This window comes from Barbatula barbatula (genome assembly GCF_947034865.1).
Source record: "Barbatula barbatula genome assembly, chromosome: 12".
Classification (NCBI taxonomy): Eukaryota; Metazoa; Chordata; class Actinopteri; order Cypriniformes; family Nemacheilidae; genus Barbatula; species Barbatula barbatula.
In genome coordinates, this window is record NC_136775.1 from 16,879,352 (window position 1) to 16,899,250 (window position 19,899).

At 40.1% G+C, this 19,899-nt stretch overlaps 2 protein-coding genes across 3 annotated transcripts; one reads left to right on the plus strand and one right to left on the minus strand.

The window, feature by feature from the left end:
- Positions 1 to 259: 259 nt before the first annotated feature.
- LOC306901198 (uncharacterized protein) lies at positions 260 to 8,284 on the minus strand. Its single transcript, XM_079468784.1, has 6 exons — positions 8,145 to 8,284; positions 6,371 to 6,669; positions 5,078 to 5,153; positions 4,784 to 4,862; positions 3,001 to 3,187; positions 260 to 2,734 (listed from the first exon to the last, which is right to left on the minus strand). Exons 2-6 carry the CDS (start codon positions 6,665 to 6,667, stop codon positions 2,222 to 2,224), a joined length of 1,152 nt encoding a protein of 383 aa, XP_079324910.1. The 5' UTR covers positions 6,668 to 6,669; positions 8,145 to 8,284; the 3' UTR covers positions 260 to 2,221.
- A 3,758-nt stretch (positions 8,285 to 12,042) lies between these two features.
- Positions 12,043 to 19,062, plus strand: ca14 (carbonic anhydrase XIV). 2 transcript variants are annotated; one of them, XM_079470629.1, is made up of 12 exons: positions 12,056 to 12,354; positions 12,691 to 12,711; positions 14,505 to 14,684; positions 15,124 to 15,269; positions 16,290 to 16,389; positions 16,480 to 16,542; positions 16,636 to 16,793; positions 16,874 to 17,000; positions 17,613 to 17,636; positions 17,712 to 17,796; positions 18,261 to 18,314; positions 18,719 to 19,062. In XM_079470629.1, the coding sequence occupies exons 1-12, from the start codon at positions 12,285 to 12,287 to the stop codon at positions 18,813 to 18,815; spliced, it is 1,125 nt and encodes a 374-aa protein (XP_079326755.1). In that variant the 5' UTR covers positions 12,056 to 12,284; the 3' UTR covers positions 18,816 to 19,062. The 2 variants fall into 2 exon arrangements, with proteins under 2 accessions (XP_079326756.1, XP_079326755.1); XM_079470630.1 differs by lacking the exon at positions 18,261 to 18,314 and having other exon boundaries at positions 12,043 to 12,354.
- Positions 19,063 to 19,899: the final 837 nt, after the last annotated feature.

The following is a 19,899-nucleotide window of genomic DNA, read 5'->3' on the forward strand; positions in this document are numbered from 1 at the left end:
CTTGAATACAGTACACACTCTGAACTTTACACACCGAACATGAGAAGGATTGAGAATCAACGATCAATTTCATTTCTGGAATCGGATACTTGCTAAATAATGTAAAAAAAGTGTCATTCAAAATGTCAATAAAAGCTCTTGTGAAAATGAACAATATTTATACCATAGTAACAATAGTTTAACAACGGTATTTGAATTAAAACATTAAAACGGTACTAAACCCTTGGAGAAAATATGGACACACCACTTGAAACATACTACTTCTAAAATGAATTGTTTATTAAAGGGTCCGTCTTTGTTGAAAGACAGTAGGATTAGATTACAGTTATATAAAAAGACACTTGAAACAACCAAGACACATACGTTATGATCAAACCTCTTGGTCTGTACAGTATAAAACTTGACAATTTTAAATAAAAAATAAGTGCAACGGATTTCTACAAAATCATGACGTTAAAAAAGTCAATTACTAAATAAACCTTCAGTTATGGTTTAGCATTGCAAGTATTTCTATTGCTATAGGGGCAAGTAACTGGATTTTAGGCAAATTAAACCTCTTTCCCAAATAAATCAGCAACTTAGCAGCATGTGAAAATATGCAATTTGTTTGTCCATCATTACATTGCTTAATGCCTACGTCCATTTTTTTATTCACTGATGCATAAATGTATTTTCAACCTAATTCCTTAAACCCCAAAATACAACTTTTGGTGGATTCTAGTGCATCACAACTGCCTGCAGTGATTGTTCAGTCCCTTCAAATGTTGCTTTGACTATTTCTCCGGTTGCTGTTAGTGGTCATGTGGTTCCCATTTTTCTCCTTTCTTCATGAGAACAAATGAGCAATATATTCATGAACAAATGCGTGCATTCCAAAACCGTTTTGACATTTGTGTTCTGTACCATTTGATAAAAAACCCACAATCGATACGTTTTTACACACATCCTTTTTGAGAAAAGGCACAGGTTTTCCAATACCTTCATTTATCCCACTTTTCCCTTAATATAGATATAAAAACTTCAAACATAGCAACTTGAAGATGCAAAAAGAGTCCAAGACAGACCAAGCTCACACACACCGAGCTGCCTTATGAATAAATACATAAACAAATAAACATAAATAAACGTTTAAATGAATAAATAAAGATTCCACGGGTTGGCATATTAGAACTGTTATCACTGTGACCGTCGTCCTTTTTTTGACCGTTAGTCAAAGATGTCTAGTGTCATTCAACCGCACCATTCAAGCGCTTCATCTTCGGCTTTGAGGAGATCTAGTCAGTCTATACAGTAGACAGTCAGCACCATACACACACACATTAAGAAAATCTTATGAATCAAGCTGACTCCGACTCTGTACAATTTTCCTCTTTCGTCCTGTACTGTATATTACATCACTTCCTGCATTGCATCAGGGTGAGAATAAATGAAAATGCTAACACTGACTGTATCTGATCAAGTGCTTTCATTTACGGTTCAAATCCCACCACTGCAAGCGCAAAAAGTCCCACTGGGACGGAAAACAAGATTGCCTTTGTAAAATACAGTAACACAAATGGTTACATCCTCTGTTATGTCCGACTCCTTATTTTCAGACAGTAAACATGTTATATTTTTGCTACATTTTCCATTCAGAGCTACAAAAAGGGCCCACCGTTCATGTTTTAATGGCCGTAAACACTCAGTATCCTCAGAAGCAATTTGACAGACAACACAGTCATGTGGCCCTTTTTGTATGTCATCTATTTAATTATTATAAAAAATTATTCAAATGATAGATTGCACCTGCAGGTCGACCTTGGATTGATGTCTCATGAAAATTATTGCCTTCTGGTCATTATTTGACCAGATTTTGGGGTCGCAGCAAAGTCAATGACTACAACCCCTTTCAGATTTCCTTAAAGCTGCAATCTGTAACCTTTCTATTATGAGGACACAAAACCACAAATACATTTCTCAAAATATCTTATTTTGTGTTCTGCAGTAGAAAGAGTCATTTACAGGTTTTGAACCACATGGTAGTGAAAAAATGACGACAGAATTTTCATTCCCCTTATACGTGCAGAATTGACCTTAAATTCAGGTAATCTCAATCCCAATCGTTCAAAAACTCAAGTCCCACATTCTTCTTTACTAATACTGTTTTACCAATCACTTTGAGACAAAACCTTCACACATCCCATGACTCAAATCTCTCCGTGGTTTGTGCTTGCTTTCTGCATCAGGTTTGTAAAGGGCTTTCCTGTACCAGATAAGAAGGCTTCACTGTGATCGGTGGGGTCTGAACATGCCCCTGAAAAGCACTCGCAGTCACCAATGTGACAGGCTGGCATGGACTGCCAGCTGGCTCTGAGAAAGGTGTCGTGGAGGAGACGGAGCTGTCCTGCGTGGCCGGGCTACTCCTGCTGGTGAGCAGGACATAGCTGCCCCCTCTATCTTTAGCTCCGCCTTTATGAGAAGGTCCAGACTTAGGCGGGGAGATGATGGGAGAGACCTGCACCGATGTCAAATTGGAACCGGACCACTGGAGGATCTTGTACTTTGATGTTTCACCTGGTCTCCTTTCAGATTGGTTTGTCTGTGAGGAAGAGGGAGGAGCCCCTGAAGAGCCCTCCCCTCCGTCAACATATGGCCTCTGATGTTGCTCTTCACAGCCTTTGACATTCGACCGCTTGCACACTGCAGGAGGTGAAGAGGACGGTGTGTCTGTGTCCGACCAGCTCAGCCTTCGTTTCTGCGGGAGCCGAGAGAGAGAATTAAATCAAATGTTTGCATCAATGCATGTAATGTTCATGTAGCTCAACTGGTAGCTCACGGGTTCACAAGGAATAGACAAATCGATAGCATTTTTATACAAAATGCACGTGCGATAAGAGCATCCTATTAAATGTGTATATTGCAATGCAAAGGTGCACAGTGAGCCTTAAAATTTTTGTTTTGATTTGTTACACAGAATAAATGAGAAAATAAGATGGATGCCTCTGGTGTATCTAGACAAACCTTGACTGGAATATGTAGCTGGTCTTTGTGCTTGTGTGGAGGTGTGGTATTGCTGCTGCTTTGGATGGAAATGTCCCGAGGTGAAAGGTCAGCAGGGTTTGGTGTCAAAGAAACTTGAGGAGTCACTTGAGGAAACCAAAGCTTTAACATCACCTCTATCTGCAGTAAAGTTGGCAAGTACTTCTCTCTGCGGAAAAACAGGAGGAAAGTAAACAGGACTGCACTTAATAGGCAGTAACACAGTAAAAAAACACATTGTAACATACACAGTGAAATACATTTGCAGATGGAATAAAGTACAACACAAATTTGACAAACATATGACAAATGACAGTGAAGTGACGGATGCATTCTATCTAAAGCGAATGCTCACCCAGACCTGCCTGAAACGCCTCATGTAACCACACCCCCACAAATCTACATCAGTTCGTGGTATTTGACAGACCGCCCATATGTATATGCATCTAAAGTGGGCGTACCTGTCAGTATATATGGCAAGAGGCGTTACATTTCTGTCACACGCTTGCAGTATTCGACCAATCACTACGCACTGGTTAACTGGCCAATCATAACACACCTCGCTTTTCAGAGCGATGAGTGTTTCAGAGAGGCGAGGCAAAGAGGAGATACAAACATGCACGGTACGTGGAAAATACAGCGTTTTATAACATTAAATTATGTAAACACATTGAATAACATCTAAAACAAACGATATTTGTTTTAACCGTGTCATATGACCCCTTTAACATTCAGTAAATGCAAACCTATGAAGGTTTTCCAGGTCGGCTGACCGCATTACAGTTCCACATCACGCCAAGTTTTAACAACAGAAAGGTTGTAGTGTAGCCTACAGGAGGCTCTACACACTAAATTATTTGTTTCTCGTATTGTTTCTATCACGTTACTGCAAACACGCAAGTGTCTCGCTCTCTCACTCACACATATATGAGATGTGCAAAATGTCCTGTATTGTGGTATAACTGTGCTATTAGCGGACCGTGGTCAATTATTCCTTACTTCAAAATAACACGTTAAAAATGACCCTTTAAACACATGAAAGAGTGAAAAGTAACAAACGAAAGGGACGTAACAAACTCTCCAAACGCTTTTTCTTCGTTTGTTAAACTAAAAAAAAATAAGGATTTTCAAGCTATTTCTAATATTAAGGTTAGAAAATCAAAAACGGGAGCGACATGCACCCATATAAGACTCAACTCCGAACAGCGGGTGACCTTGTGTTCTGGTTTTTGCCCTCTCTCTCGACCTGTATGTCAGGTGTGGGTAGATCATTTGGGCTTTTTTAACATTGTGTGACTAGGAGGTTTGCATTGGGATCAGAAGATGAATAAAATGCGACCCTGGACCACAACACCAGTCATAAGAGTCCATTTCTAAGTTTTCCATTGATGTTTGATTGGTAAGGATAGGATAATATCGAAATAGAATAAGTGAGAAAATCGCCTTTAAAGTTGTCCATCAGAGGCGCAGTGGCAGGCCGTTGCTATGAAGAAACAGGCTTGTTTTAACGCTCTCTATATTTGCAAATCGCTATAATGGTGATGTGGAGAGTAGATGAACCCGGAAGCAGATTCTAAGCTTTGAATAGATACCAAACTTGAGTGGGTCATTCTCAAAGAGCGGGCAGCAGCGGGTGAAGTTTGAAGACGTGATTTCATCCATTTTGGTTCGTGATTTTGTTGCGTCCACTCACAAACCATCCATCCATCTACCTTCTTACTCAACCGGACAACAGAGAGTTTTACTAATATGTACATTTTCTTACCCAATATGTGGTTTCTGCAGGACTCCTACAATCCTTTGAATTCTGTCCATTGCGACACTCTGTTGAAAACTGCTCAGGCCTGCCAATCAAAAGCAGCAAAAATGCCGATAAGAATCTCAGTTATTCATGAGAAGTGGTGCATTCATCAGATTAAATCCGTCCTGCACGCTCTGCTTTTCGTGTTCAAAAATGGCCAACGAACGAAATCCATTGCGACTACATTGTAACTTAAAACTCGAAATTGTGTTGTGTTCACATTAAACATTGAATGCACACAGCTTGCTATTGTCTCACCTTTGTCAAATCGTCCTTTCTTCAGTCCGTTGAGAAGCTCCAGCAGAGGTCTGACAAACCCCTGTAACTCCAAGCACTGAAAAAAAAAACAGAAAGCAATGTCTCTTTGTGTCCACTGAATACAGTTGTCACTCCACTTCTGAGTGTGTAAATCAATTCTGTGCACAGTTTGGTTGTTAAGACAAATGGCCGAGAATAACATCATAGTACAATCACAAATACTGAGGAATGAAGCCTGACATTTTGATACCGTCTCATGTGAGTCCTGTGATTTCAAAGAAAGTCTTATATTTTGGTAACACACTGTTATCTAATAAGCTGTTAAAAGCAGATGGTGAAAATAAACATACTGCATCTGTCGTCTCGAGTCTCTAAAATACTGCCAAATGATTTAAACGGTTGGCAGCCACATTTATTGAGATGCCAAAATAATCGCTGTCGCTCAAAAATGAGAATTATTTTATCTACTCACCCTCATTTCGTTTCAAACCTGTATGACTTTCTTTCTTACGCAGAACACAAAAGAAGATATTTTCAAGACCGTTGGTAACCAAACAGCACTGGCCTCCATTGACTTCTATTGTATGGACAAATAAACCACAGAGAGGCCCGCCATAGTTTCGAAATGAACCAAAGATTTTTTATGCTTCTCATAACAACATCATTGTGTTGTCTGTTTAGATGTTTTTGTCCCCGCCTGCCACACTATCAACACTGGCCGCCATTAATAGATTTTTTATGATTTCCATTTACATTTTATTTGACTATTTGAAACCGCCTAATTCATTGTAGTTGGGATTGTTCAGCGCCTCTCTCTCTCTCTTTCTCTCGTGTTGCATGCAGCGTCTCGACAGCACCTCTCCCATGACAGTGAACGAATAAAAAGGTGGCAGTGGCGCAATGTCGCAGAATTTGCTTCCCCTTGGGCTGCGCAATACACATGAATTTGTTTACTAAGCTGATAGAACTGGCGAATGCAGACACGTTGTTTGGAAACCATTTCGCACTCTTCCGCAAGCAAGGGATGGATGGGCGGGGCTGTGTGTACCAACTTGAACACCGAACTTACAGAGTGTGGTTGTAGCTGCCATGAGGGTGCTCAGTTTGCAGGGGCAGTAGAATCCGTCTTGTTAAAAGTCATTTTGGAGACATGATTTTAAAGTCGAAAAACTACAAAGTGTTGCTTTAAAGCACTCTTCTCTAAGGGGTTAAGCCATGACTTTTTTGGTAAGTTTTTGTAAGCGGTTGTTACTAGGCAGCTTGTGTCCGGTGAGTCGGCGTACGAATTCCTACCTTCCGTGCAAATAGCATGTCTCCTTCCGTCCTCTCTCTGGCTTTCCCTTCTCCGGACCTGTTAGGCTCACTGGACTCACTGAACCCGTCACACGCCCACTGAGATCCAGAAGACGTGGCCTCTCCGTCCACACTGTAAAAACTTCTGTTAGAATGAATAGACTGAGCCGAACGGGTTTCGCGTGACTCGTCCTCCAACAGGATCACGTCCGGATCATCATCACTGAACAGGATGCTGTCATTGGAGCTCGACAAACCCTGTGAGGGCTGAGAGGTGGTTCTTCCTGGGGACTGCATGACTGCCGACGGTGAAAAAGAAGAACGGTAAGATGTCAGTTAGTAAGTGTATAGTACAACGACAAACGGGGCAGACATGATTGAAAACAACTCCCAGAGCAGTTCAAATGGAAGACGGTACCAAAAAATACAGGGTGACAAGATGATTTGCGTAAATACAAATAACTTTGAAATTGGTGAGATTTGTTAAAATCCTTCAATGTTGCATTTTTTCCAATCTAATACAACTTTTTCCATCGCAACTGATACAGTATAACAACGTGAACGAAACTTGTGTATTTTTTAGAATATCTCATTGTCTCTGGTACATCCCCTTTTGCTTTAATAACAGCCTTTTTCTTATAATGTTTCTTATTTCATCTATATGTTAACATGGTATACGTTTTTTTTATTCCAGGTGTTTTACCAAATTTTCAATGCACACAGAACATTCTAAACTAACAGTGATTTTCAGAATGTCTAATTTTTTATCCTTGTAAGGTCGTCTCTGCCTTCACGGAGAACATGGGCTCTGTCTGGAGGCAAGTGTGCATGAGTGTAAGTGTGTGCAAGTATGTGTGTCGTCTGGTGCAGGAAAATAGGGGGAGGGGTGCAGCGAGATGCTTTAACACTACTGGTGTAAGGAAGGCACCGGGACGCTCTGTATTTTTTAATTCTCTCTCCTCTTCTCCCTCCGGCAACCACACAGTCACACACATGTGCAGCGACGCACATGCACACCCAAGACGCTACACACACCCTCACTTTCTGAGTCTTGCCCTCCCCCAGCCAAATACACCCACAGTGTATTTCTCTCTACCCCGGAGTTTACCATCTCTCTCTTTTGACCACTGAACATATACAGGAACGGATTACAGTAAAAGTCGCATGAGGCAAGTGGTATGAGTGTTTGTCTGTAATGCGTAACCAATACATATCTAATCGATATCTTTCATCAATATAGATAAGTACCGTGAATGCTTATTCTTCAAATTCCAATGCAGTTTGCTGCACTTACGTTTCATCTTCGTAATTGTACATGTAGGCTACTTCACTATAACCACTGCACTGCTGGTTGTGTGCAGGTGCAGGTGCAGGTATGTTCTTGTCTGGAAGGTCATTAGATTTAGGGTGGTGCTTTATTTTGTGTGTGTGTCAGATAAAGAGATACAAAAAAATGAGAAGAACAAGCAAATACAAAGATAAGAAAAAGAGGCACGTATCCAGGAATCATACCTACATCAAATCCAATATATATTAGGCATTAACACAAATTCAAGCACAAAATATACATGATTTAAATAACGTCACACATTCTTAATTGAAACACAAGTTACACTTTCACAGTGAAACTAGCCAAAGAGACAATAACAAGAAATCTCCAGTAACAAAACCATCAACGTTACATCCCAAAATGAGCAATGCAAATTGCAAAGCCCATTCCATCACATCACTGTGTAACGGCATGCAAACCAAACGTCTGAAAAATCAGTCTCACCTTCAGGGCTTCTTTAAAAGCAATGCAAACCCTTCCCGACGGTCCTGTCTACACTATCCCACAGATCTGCTTCCCTCTCCGGGTTCACTAAACCGCTCTCTCGCTCTCTCTCTCTCTCTCTCTCTCTCTGTCTCTCTCTCTCTCTCTGTCTCTCTCTCTCTCTCTCTCTCTCTCTCTCTCTCTCTCTGTCGCTCTCTCTCTCTCTCTGTCTCTCTCCTCTCTGTCTCTCTCTCTCTCTCTCTCTCTCTCTCTCTCTGTCTCTCTCTCTCTCTCTCTCTCTCTCTCTCTCTCTGTCGCTCTCTCTCTCTCTCTCTCTCTCTCTGTCTCTCTCTCTCTCTCTCTCTCTGTCGCTCTCTCTCTGTCTCTCTCTCTGTCTCTCTCTCTCTCTCTCTCTCTCCTCTCTGTCTGTCTGTCTATCTCTCTGTTTCTGTCTCTGTCTCTCTGTCTCTCTGTCTGTCTGTCTGTCTCTCTCTCTCTCTCTCTCTCTCTCTCTGTCTCTCTCTCTCTCTCTCTCTCTCTCTGTCTCTCTCTCTCTCTCTCTCTCTCTGTCTCTCTGTCTCTCTCTCTGTCTCTCTCTCTCTCTGTCGCTCTCTCTCTGTCTCTCTCTCTCTCTCTCTCTCTCTCTCTCTCTCTCTCTCTCTCTCTCTCTCCTCAGCGTCAACATGTGCACGGACACACGTGCCCAATTTAGTGCCATCCACGCACAGTCTCTCGTTGGCCGTGACTGTCAGATAGTAGCGATCTTATTGGCAGACGATCTAGCCAGTAATCGCGCTGCTCTTATGCGATTGGCCAGCTAGAAGCTCGTAGCGCCACCCACGCGTGTCGTATGCATGTTGGCATGAGCTCAACGGTGCAGAAGCGTAAACACACGCCGGGCGGAAAGAAACTGTTTGGTTTGGTGCGTAACGTACATCGGGCGCATTCACACTTACGAGTGAGATCATTACACATGACACTCGTAAAATCACAAGATCCCATTCTTACTATCACGTGGTAAGCGAGCGTACAGTGATACACAACGCTGTAGTCTATGGGACGGTGACGGACAAGACCCTACGTCACCTCACCTGACACGTGGATCTGTGTGTTTTATCAATTGAACGATAGATAGAGCTTTGATTCGGGATTTGCACTTTACAGGTCATCAGATACAATAGAGTGCTACAATCTGCAATCACCCCACTTCAAAATAATCACATTTTTGTTGCTTTGCAGCTTGAAATGAAGATGGACAGAGATGGGTTTTATTCAGCTGTATACATAATGCAGCTTATAACATCAAACTAAATATATAACACGTGCATGTTATCAACAACAACAACAAACAGAATTGCCCCCTCCTACAAATGACCTAATCACATATAATGGCACACAAAGCCATTGGACTTTCACCTCTGATCAGCTGTGGTCATTTCTATTAGATCGGCATTAATTTATTGACATATTTACCTAATGTGTATTTATTTACTTACATATTGTGTCATTGTGTGATTTGCAGCATTCACTAAGCCCAAGACATATTTCCCCAAGGGGACATAAGTATTTTGTGTTGTATTGTATTGTAAACAAGCTTTTCCTAGAGCATTTCAGTCCTTTTAATGCAACTGAAGCAAACCATCAACTATGGGTGGCACGGCACTGTCCAAAGATCCCCGAGTCAGGAGATGGATACAAAAACATTTCCAAGGCTTTATCAATGCATAGAAGCACAGCGAAGTCTATTATCAAGTGGAAGGTGCAACACAGACCCTCCCTGGTGCAGGACGTCCCTCCAAACTATCCAGAGCCAGGGGCCACGAGGAAACAGTCTAACAATGAAGCAGTTGCAGGAATTTATGACAAAGAGTGCTCATATTGTGCATGTAACAACAATATCACAACGTCTCCACAAAGCTTTGCACTGAGTAAATACAGCTGGATAAAACAAAAAACTGTCCATCTTCATTTCAAGATGTGATTATTTTGAAGGGGGTGATTATTTTCTATATCCACTGTAAATGTGCGTTCACTTTATAAACTGTTGTATAACATTCTTGTTAATATTCAATTGGAATAGTAACAATTATTTATGATCACACCCATTAAATAATAAAAAGGGACTGTTTACCCTAAATTAAAGATTGTGTCATAATTTATTTACCCTCCTCATGCCATTCAAAACCTGTATGAGCATTTCTTCTGTATAAAAACCCAAAAGAAGATATTTTAAGAAATGTCTCAGTGGTGTTGGGTCAATAAATGATGGTCAGTAACTTGTTACATTAAAATGTGTTCACAGTAGCATAGTGTGTTCTTTCAGACCCCTAAAATAAATGTTTTCAATGCATATATTACACAATATATATTTAGAAGTAATTTATTAAATGCATATAATGCATAGTGATGTCATTAATAATAGTCACCCAGACTGTCCACAAACTATTTATTGGGGAAGAAAAACTATACACATGTATTAATGCTGGACTCATGGGTGTCTGAGTAGCATCCGCTCACGTTACGTTTACATGAACGCGCACACACGCGTTTTATGTGAAAGCCCCTTCTCGTCCACTGTTCCTTCCTAATAGAAGATTAATCATTAATACTAAAATCCACATTGCTAAAGACGTTGGTTTCAAACACACCTGCCAGCAATTTACAAGTAAGAACTGGTTTCAGCAGGTTCAGATGTGTTGAATAAGGTCGTATAAGAACGCGCACATGGACTTCGACAGCAGCCGGAGATTTGTGAATGAAATACTAGGCCACGCCTACATCTGAATTTGTCCAATAGAACTGGCAACATTTGTTCTGACACGCCTTGTTCGCCAGTGATCGACCAATGGAATGGGGCACGGTTCTTTGCACTGGAGCATTGCGTAATATTGTGCAGCGGTTTCACGTTATTTTCACGTACATCATCACGCCGTGTTTTGATAGATGGAAGAATACGCGACTAAACGGTGTTTGTTTCCCTTGACGAGTCGTTACATTTTGAGTAATGCAAAACATTTTATATCGTGACATGTAGTGATGAAAAAACACGCATGAAAGTCAATTGTACAAGGTTGTTCTGCATTGCATCAGTATAACAGAGGATCAGACAAAACAATTATACGCGATTTGCAAATACAATGCAGGAACAAACGACATAAACGTCAGTTATCATAGGCTAAGGGTTGAAGAAATAAAAAGGCAAAACGTTGTTCTTTTGTTTGTTTAACAAACACCTCGATTATTCCCCATTTTCACTTATTTATTAATAAACAACCACCAGCAGTAGACCCCAAGTGTGGGGTTCGTAAACAGGTCGAAGAATTGTACTTTACTGCAACCCAGCGGTTTAATAAAAAACGGCAAGCATGCTTTTCATGAAAATCTTACCTGGTATAACAACAATCATATATATGTGTGTGTGTAAACATTCTGTAAAGTGGGGATACTTTCAAAAATAACGTTTTTTATGAATGTCAATTTTATTTATGAAATAAATTGGTGTGACCCCCACATGCGTTTAAAGCAGCGTTTGTCCCCGGTGTCTAAAACTTTGCAGATAGGTTTAAAATGACATTTATTTATGTATAGATATATTCCACATTACACATGGGTTTCCACAAATCATCTTTATTTTGGTTTTAAACCACAAAACATACATCACTCTCTATTCGTATTTTCTACAGCTGTTATATGCAAGAAATGTTTGTTTCTGTTTGATTATTTGAATAAGGTTAACATTATTGTCCCCGCTCTCTTTAATCTCTCTATCACATCCATACCTCTCCTATCAGACATTCCCTGCCCCCACATAGTTGTGTCATTCACATCTTTCAATGGGCAACCCTGCATGATTTTCTCGGTCACTTGTTCTTTTCTCACTTGTTCTCTCTCTTTCTTTCTCCCACTCTCTGGTCCAACCAATCTGCTTTTGTGTGCCATGTGATGGGGTCTCTCTTCCACCCTTCAACTCACAGGGCCCAATCGTCCGCATCATGAAAAACACCAAGTATTCAATGCACTTGTAGGATATTTCCATTTTGTGGACAGTTCTGCAGCAAAACTATTAAGATTTGAGTATCTCTTATCGTGCATTGTCTCAGTGGGTCTATTTTCCCACCGTGTGTGTGTGTGTGTGTGTGCTGTGGAGAGGTGGGTCACAGCATGGACCGGGACTTGAAAATTGTGACCGTTTTTCTTCTATTTGTGACTTGGGTTAATTGCTCGGGAACAGGTAAGACCGATCATCTTAAGCAGTATTAGTGCAGGCCTTTTGCAAAGCTGTTTTAAAGGTGTACTCAATTATATGAACAGTTTATGTTGCTTTTTGCTGTCTTAAGACCTTGCTGTCAAGAATGATGCCATGTAGTCGATTTGTCTTCGTATTTAGTTAAATTTGGCAATGCCAAGGTTGCAGGTTTAATTCCCAAAGAACATATGAATACAAATAAAATGTAAGATACTTTGTCCACATTTTATGCCTGTCTTCTTTAGATTAAATGTTATGTTTAAATGTTTTCTTTAGCCAGAAGCTCTGAAAGTCACTTTTATCCTTTCCCTTTCTTTTTAGCCAAAGAATGGACATACGCAGGTAATGTTGTTCCCTTTCGTTTTATTTACATGTCCATTTGGGTTATACTGCTGTGATGGAATTGTCATAGATACCTGACTCACTGATATGCACTATTACATAATTGTTCCTTATTTATGATTTTCTTTGGAGTTGTTTCTGTATCCCTTTGAAAAACTTTGAAATTCACATCCAAATTAACCAAACTAAGCTCACATCTTCCCCCGACGGTCTCTCTATTTATATCTCTGTTCAAACTGTGTTACTTCCAGTTCATCTCTTCCATCTTTCATTGCACATATTCTGGAGAACAAATAGAAAGAGAAAGAAAGAGAGAGAGCCAGTGCAAAAGACTGCGTACGTATGGAGCTTGAGAATGAGTGTTTGCATTTGACACAGAAGAACAGAATAAATATCATGTTAAAGAAAAGGAGACTTCTGTGCTTGGTGCATAGACACAGCAATTCATAGTCGTATGAACACAGTCTGAAATGCTTCAATGTGTTTATTGAGTTTCAGTTCACAATCCTGTAGCATGTGATCACTCTCACTAAGTCTTAAACAAAACAGTTCACACTGTTCAGGCGCCAATGAACAAGTACTTGAACACGTAGGATAAAGAAGGATCACAGTGCATTTTACATGGCTTTTTTCCAACTTGTTTTTTTTGGGACGAACCATTGACATTGTTAGCATAATGAGGTCTTTGAAAAAGCTCATTTGGTCATGTTTTGCGTTGCACGTGCTGTTTAAAGCCTTACATAAAACCGGCCTAATGCAGGTATAGAGCTAAATTCAAGAAAAGCAGAAATTCAAGAGGATTCTGGTAGAATATAATGGAGCATTGTGTCATTATTAGGAGGAAAGTTTTAGGATCATTTTTCACCGTGAAATTATTTTCGTTATTTTAATTGAATGAAGAATTTACACAGCATGGTAATTTGTGTTAGGCTTTCTTTAATTCATACAGATTTTATACAACACACATCGTTCCTCTAAATCTTGTAACCCTTGTAGAAAAATGATTCAAACTAATGTTAGAACACATTGGATTATGAATTATATATAAAACATTGGGTGTTTTCAAATTAATGTTAAAATAAAATAAATAAATAAATATATATATGATAAATAAATGATAATAAATGAATTATAATTATACATTAATTGTGCTAAATAGAATGTTTTTTTTTTTCATTTTGAAGCATTAAACTCTTCTAAAAATCTTGCACACGTTTCTAGGGTTTTACGATGAATGGGTCTTGTGATCCATTGCATTATCACTGAAAAGAGTGTGTGGTTTCTCTAGTGAGGGATGCTTTGTTTCCCGTGCGTGTTTGGGACAGCATGCAAACTGTCAAACTGGCAGTGGTCCGAAATGTGTCTTGCTGATGTCATAGAGATCACCATAGCAACGGCAGATCAATGAAAGCTCCCCCTCCTCACTTTTTGGAGTTGAACAGGGTATGAGGGGATATTCTTGATGAATGGGCCTCTAATCCCTGTGTACACTAACATTAATACTGAAAAACAGAGACTTCTATGAAACGTGTTTTAATATTGATCGGTGATATCCTTGTTCAGATACCCACCCATCATTTTGTTTAGTCTCCTAGTATTTTTCGAGCACTGAATAAACGTGTGTGTGTGTAGGCCATGCTTTTGTGCCTCATCATTCATTTCGCATGACTAAACCCTTAGCTAATATGCTAGTATAAGATTAACTATGACTGTTCACACACAGTCTTCCTAATCGCTCAAATCTGTACATGCACTTTTTTGGTACACTCTCTTACATTTTCTGCTTGTGTCAGGTGCTGTGGGGCAGTACGAATGGGCTGAGCTTTTTCCTGACTGCGGTGGCTCAAGTCAATCACCTATAAATGTGGACACGTCCCGTACAGTGCATGATCCTACACTAGTTCCTGTGGAGCCCCTGGGATATAACCAACCTGGAAATAAGCCCTTCACTCTTTCTAATAATGGTCACACAGGTACATCTTACTACTTTATCAACTTATACAGTATAAGCACTTCCACAGCAGGACCCTCAGAGGGGCCGACATGATCACTTGACTAGCCAAATATAATATTCACTTACTGTGTAACACACCTACAAGACATAGACACTCACAGCGAAGAAAAACTGAACGTGCTGCATCCACACCACAAGGTGTCATTGTTAGTCCCAAGCATTTGCCAAACTTGTGTCACCAAGGAAAATCAAATAAAACATTTTTTTAAACGCCAGCCTTTTAAATCATTTTCAGAAAACGTTAATGGCCCCAGAATGTTTCTTCTATATTGACATACTATGTACCAAATGCGCCCCCTGCTGTATAACAGTAAAAACATGAAACGATAGAAAAACTGATATTAAAAGATGTTGAAATGAAGATATTACACGTAGTTCTCTGTCTTTTTCTCAAACAGTGCAGATGACATTGCCACGTTGGATGGGCGTGGCTGGATTACCATGGCATTACAGTGCCGTACAGCTTCACCTGCACTGGGGTAATGGAGTGGCCGTGGCCACAGGAAGTGAACACACTATTAATGGACGGAGCTCTTCAGCAGAGGTGTGTGCTTGTTGATATCAGTGTTCAAATCTGCTAAGCAATGTGTAAAGTTTGGCCTTGGCATCTTTTGGAAACCCGTCAGTCAATGACATAGAATTTCAGTCCATGCAAAATGAAAGCCAGTGAGGCCTTTATTCGTTTAACCTTGATGACCTTGGGCTGGCTGAGCTTTTAACTGAGCCTTCACAAAGTCCCTACGCGGAAAGTCTTTCATTTCAGTGGCCATATTTGCAACACCTTCAAGCAGCTAGCACCTGTTTACCATAAATTCAAGTACTTAACCTCAAACCACAATAAAAAAGTTCCTAACCCAAAGGATCTATAGTCGATGGATGAGTGGCTCTTTTTACTGGAAGGTGGGGCTTTCTTCATTAGAGCTCCAATCATATAACATCTGTGTCTTGATAATATTTATAGTCTTTGGCCTAGAGAAGGGGTCCTCACGATACTTATTTCAGTGATATCTGTCACACAGGACATTATAAGTGGGGTATTTCCAAAAAAATAGCTCATAGCTTTTGAAAATAGGTATACTGTACAGCTAAAAACAACACAAGTCTGATGTTTCTATACAGCAAATTAAATGGATTATCTTTTTAATATAATAAACGAATGAAGGTTTATGGACAAAGCACCATATTCAGGTACAATGAGATAACACATTCATCCTTGCATCAAGCTGCTTACATTCCAAAAGACACCAATAGTCTTACACATTGCAGGTCGAGCAGGCGTTGTGCGTTGCAGCCTTGTGTCTGTTCTAGGATATGTATCAGCCTAGGGTTCTGCCGGTTCTCCACAGGCCCTGGAGAAAACAAAACTATGAACCCCATCTGCAGAGGACTGATGCATGTGAAAATCATTTTTGTTGGAGTCTTTGATGTGCCTTTTTTTTAACTTACAAATGCATTTCAAAACACAATGTTTTGAATAACTCTTATAACCAGGGTTTAGATTTTTTAATGAATGCTAAAAAGTTTGAACAAACTGTACCAAAACTGTCTCTCTCTTTTCTGCCAGCTCCATGTTGTACACTACAACACAGAGTTATACGGTAACATGTCAGAGGCGAAGACCCATAGGGATGGCCTGGCCGTGTTAGGGATACTGATCGAGGCAGGTCCTCTCTTTAAATTAGTTTATTTGAACATTCAAAGATTCTTATATATATTACCACTTATTCTATATCCTTATTTTTGCTTTTAGGCAGGTGAGGAAGTAAATCATGCATATAGTTGTATTCTCAACTATCTGGGTCGGATCAAATATGCAGGTTTGTGTACGTCCATAAACATGCGATTCTTTAAAGTTAGTCTGTCAATCCATTTCCAACCAAGATGAAAAGTTTTTGTGTCTTGACCTCCAGGTCAGAAAGTGGCTATCCCTGCGTTTGATGTACGCTCCCTGCTGCCCGACGACCTGAGCCGATATTTCCGTTACAATGGCTCGCTCACCACCCCACCATGCTTCCAGAGCATCCTTTGGACCCTATTTAATGAGAGGGTTAAAATCTCTCACTCACAGGTACAGAAAATGAAAACGGAAGGAAGAGATATCACGCTGTAGCATTCTTATGTTACGTCTCTTCTCTCCTCTCACATCAGCTGATGAAATTAGAGACGGTGCTGTACTCCAGCAAGGCAGAAGCGGCCGAGCCCTCAGCGCTACGGGACAACTACCGCGTCACTCAGCCGCTTAACAACAGAACTGTCCTGTCCTCTTTCATTCCTGGTAGGAGAGAATGTGAGATTCGGGGCTGGCGGTTGCAGCAGAGCTCTTTGTTATTGTGATGGCTGACTAGTTTTTCGAAATCTCTCGTGAACACAGAGCTTATTGTAATCGTGTTGGTAGAAGAGAGGGACAAAGATAGACAGCCTTACAAAGCAGTAAAAAAGACCTGCGTTGGTACTTAAAGTAATAGTTCACCAAAAAATAACATTTACTCAACCTCTTGTCATTTTAAACCTGTATGACGTCCTTCTTTCCGCAGAGAACAAAGAAAGATGTTTTGAAGAATGTTGGACCCCATCGATCAGTGCTGTTCGGTTTCCGACATTCTTCGAAATATCTTCTTTTGTGTTCTGCTGAAGAAAGAAAGTCATACAGGTTTGAAATGACAAGAGGGCGTGTAAATGATGCAAGTAAAAAAATTTAAATTTTCATCATTAATTTCTTTTGTATTGAAATAACATGTTTTCTCCCTGTTTTTTTTCTTCCATTGGGATACATTTCACAGCAAATAAGATGTTCTTTTAAACATCAAATGTTTACAAATGGCCTGTCTGTCTGTGTTTAGTTGCTAATGCTTTGTCTAACTCTCTCATTCTTTTTTTTTCTCACCAGTTTCAATTCAGATTTATACAGCAGGTGAGATATTATATTATTTATCAAGCTTCTTTGTTTTCTCTTTTACTTTTCATGAATTCACTTCTTCTATCGTAGGTGAAATCGCAGCGATTGTGATCGGATCTCTGTGCGGATGTGTAGGTTTGGCTGTTATCGTTCACTTCATTGTGAAAAGTATTCGGTAAGAACATCGAACAACTCACCCACACATCTATCCTGCGTCTTACTGTTAAAAGCCGGTCAGAGATGCTCAGTTATGTAACGGTGTTTAGTAGGTTTTGTACGTTCTTGCTTTGACAGTTTTCTTCAAACGTGCCAGGAATGTGTTTGCAAATAAAACTGGTTGATCTGTGTTTAAAGCCACAAATTGTTCCCCGCTTTCAACCTTTTTCATGCTAAAGAACAAGGCACGAGAGATTGTTTCATTCAAACAGAACAATGGGGCAGAACATTACACAAAGACAAAAATAAATTGTAATTTCTTGAATTATTTGCAATATTCTCAAAGATAGTTGGAATATTGAATCCTTTTCTTTCTTAATAACATAATCAGAATGTTGTTTGTCTTGTATGTTTGTTTACCTATACTTTAATCATGTTTGTTTGTGATTGGTCATATGATTGTTTCTTCTGCTCACACGGCAGCTCAACATCGAGCTGGGATGTCCTGCCAAGTATCCGACCTGCTCCACAGCCCAGGTCACATTTTTCTAAGACCTCTGAGTCTTGACATCTTAAGTCTCTTTGCCAGTTTATTTTGTGGATCACTGTTATTGACTCCACCTTCACTCTCCATCCTTATATACATCCCAAACAATCCATTTCTGTTTTAGTTGTACAGTGTACAGTGTTAACCGCAAATACGTAATGCATGTCATTTCCATTATCTAAATATATGCATGCATTTGTTTGTCTAAACGTCTGAAACAAAAGTGTCACGTCTATTAACGCGAAATGTAAATTTTATTATATTGTGCAGCGTGAACCTTGATGCAAGACTGCCACCAAGTGTTTCAAAAAGCTAATTACTCTGAAAAACAAATGCACTCGGTTCCTTCAACATACCAAAGCATTCACATTGTTATTTGGGTTTTGCTTTACAGAACAAATGATGCTGCAAAAGAAGTTAAACAGGATGTGGCTTTAAAGACAACACCTGACCCAGAAAAAACAGAGGAAGTCCCTCAGCCTGATTCTTGACCCTAAACATCTTGTGTGTAACTTTATTGACTTGTGGATGTGCCCAACTGTCTTCTTGTCCCTAAATGTTCATCTCATTTTTGCATCAATGTGGTGGTTGAGGGCATCTGTGTGTGTGGGTGTGTGGAATTGTGTAGATGTAGTCGGACGATATCCATTCTCTTCAGCACTATAATTATATATACATTTTAAGCATATTCTATGTGCTACTGTAACTGTATATCAATAAATTCGTAGGTGGATGGGCATTTATGTTGTGTGTCTGTCATCAGTGGAAATGATATAGTATACTTAAAACCAGTGGGCATCAAGCTATTATTTGGCTTAAACTTGTGGATTCAATCGCTCAATGAATGCTGTAGAGACACTTCTCGCTTCCCTTTTTTTGGCCATAAACTGCATCACCATGGCAACATTTTTAAGTTTGAAGTGTTTTTGAGCACGTCAAGTCTTCCCAAATGTGATGAAACTTTGAAATAAATAATTCCAAGAAAAACAATAGGGTTTTGCACCAATGGTGAAGGCTATAGACGCCTTTAGGACATATAGCCATAAAAAAATTTAAAACAGCAAGAAAACAAAAGGGCTTTGCACCCATGGTTTTCAGGTCAAGACTCTTATGACACAACGTTTGGGTCAGATTAGACAAGGTATATTTAAAATAAAAGATAAGACAATTTCATATTTTTTGGCATGCTCTGGCCACAAGACCACAAGACCTCAAGATCTTCACAATTTAGTGTCATGACACTGGGACACTGGGAAGATTGTTCAGAAACTCAAATGCAGGGCAAACAAGAGATCTTTATTGAAACAGGACCAGTTAATCCACTTGACGGCACCAGCCGAGATACAACTGCGTAAGCCCGGCGCAGAGAGGTGTCGACCCACCGGGACTAACGGGAGAGCAGAACACCACTTCAGGAGATCAGGAACGGAGGAACCCTCGATACCACGAGAATCTGCGGGGAGAAGACTTGATCCGACGGAACTCACGGGAGAAACAGTTGAATACCCAGACCGGGAGAAGTTGAACTCACAGAGAGAGCGCACGGCGGGGAGAGCCTCGACCCACCGGCCAGTG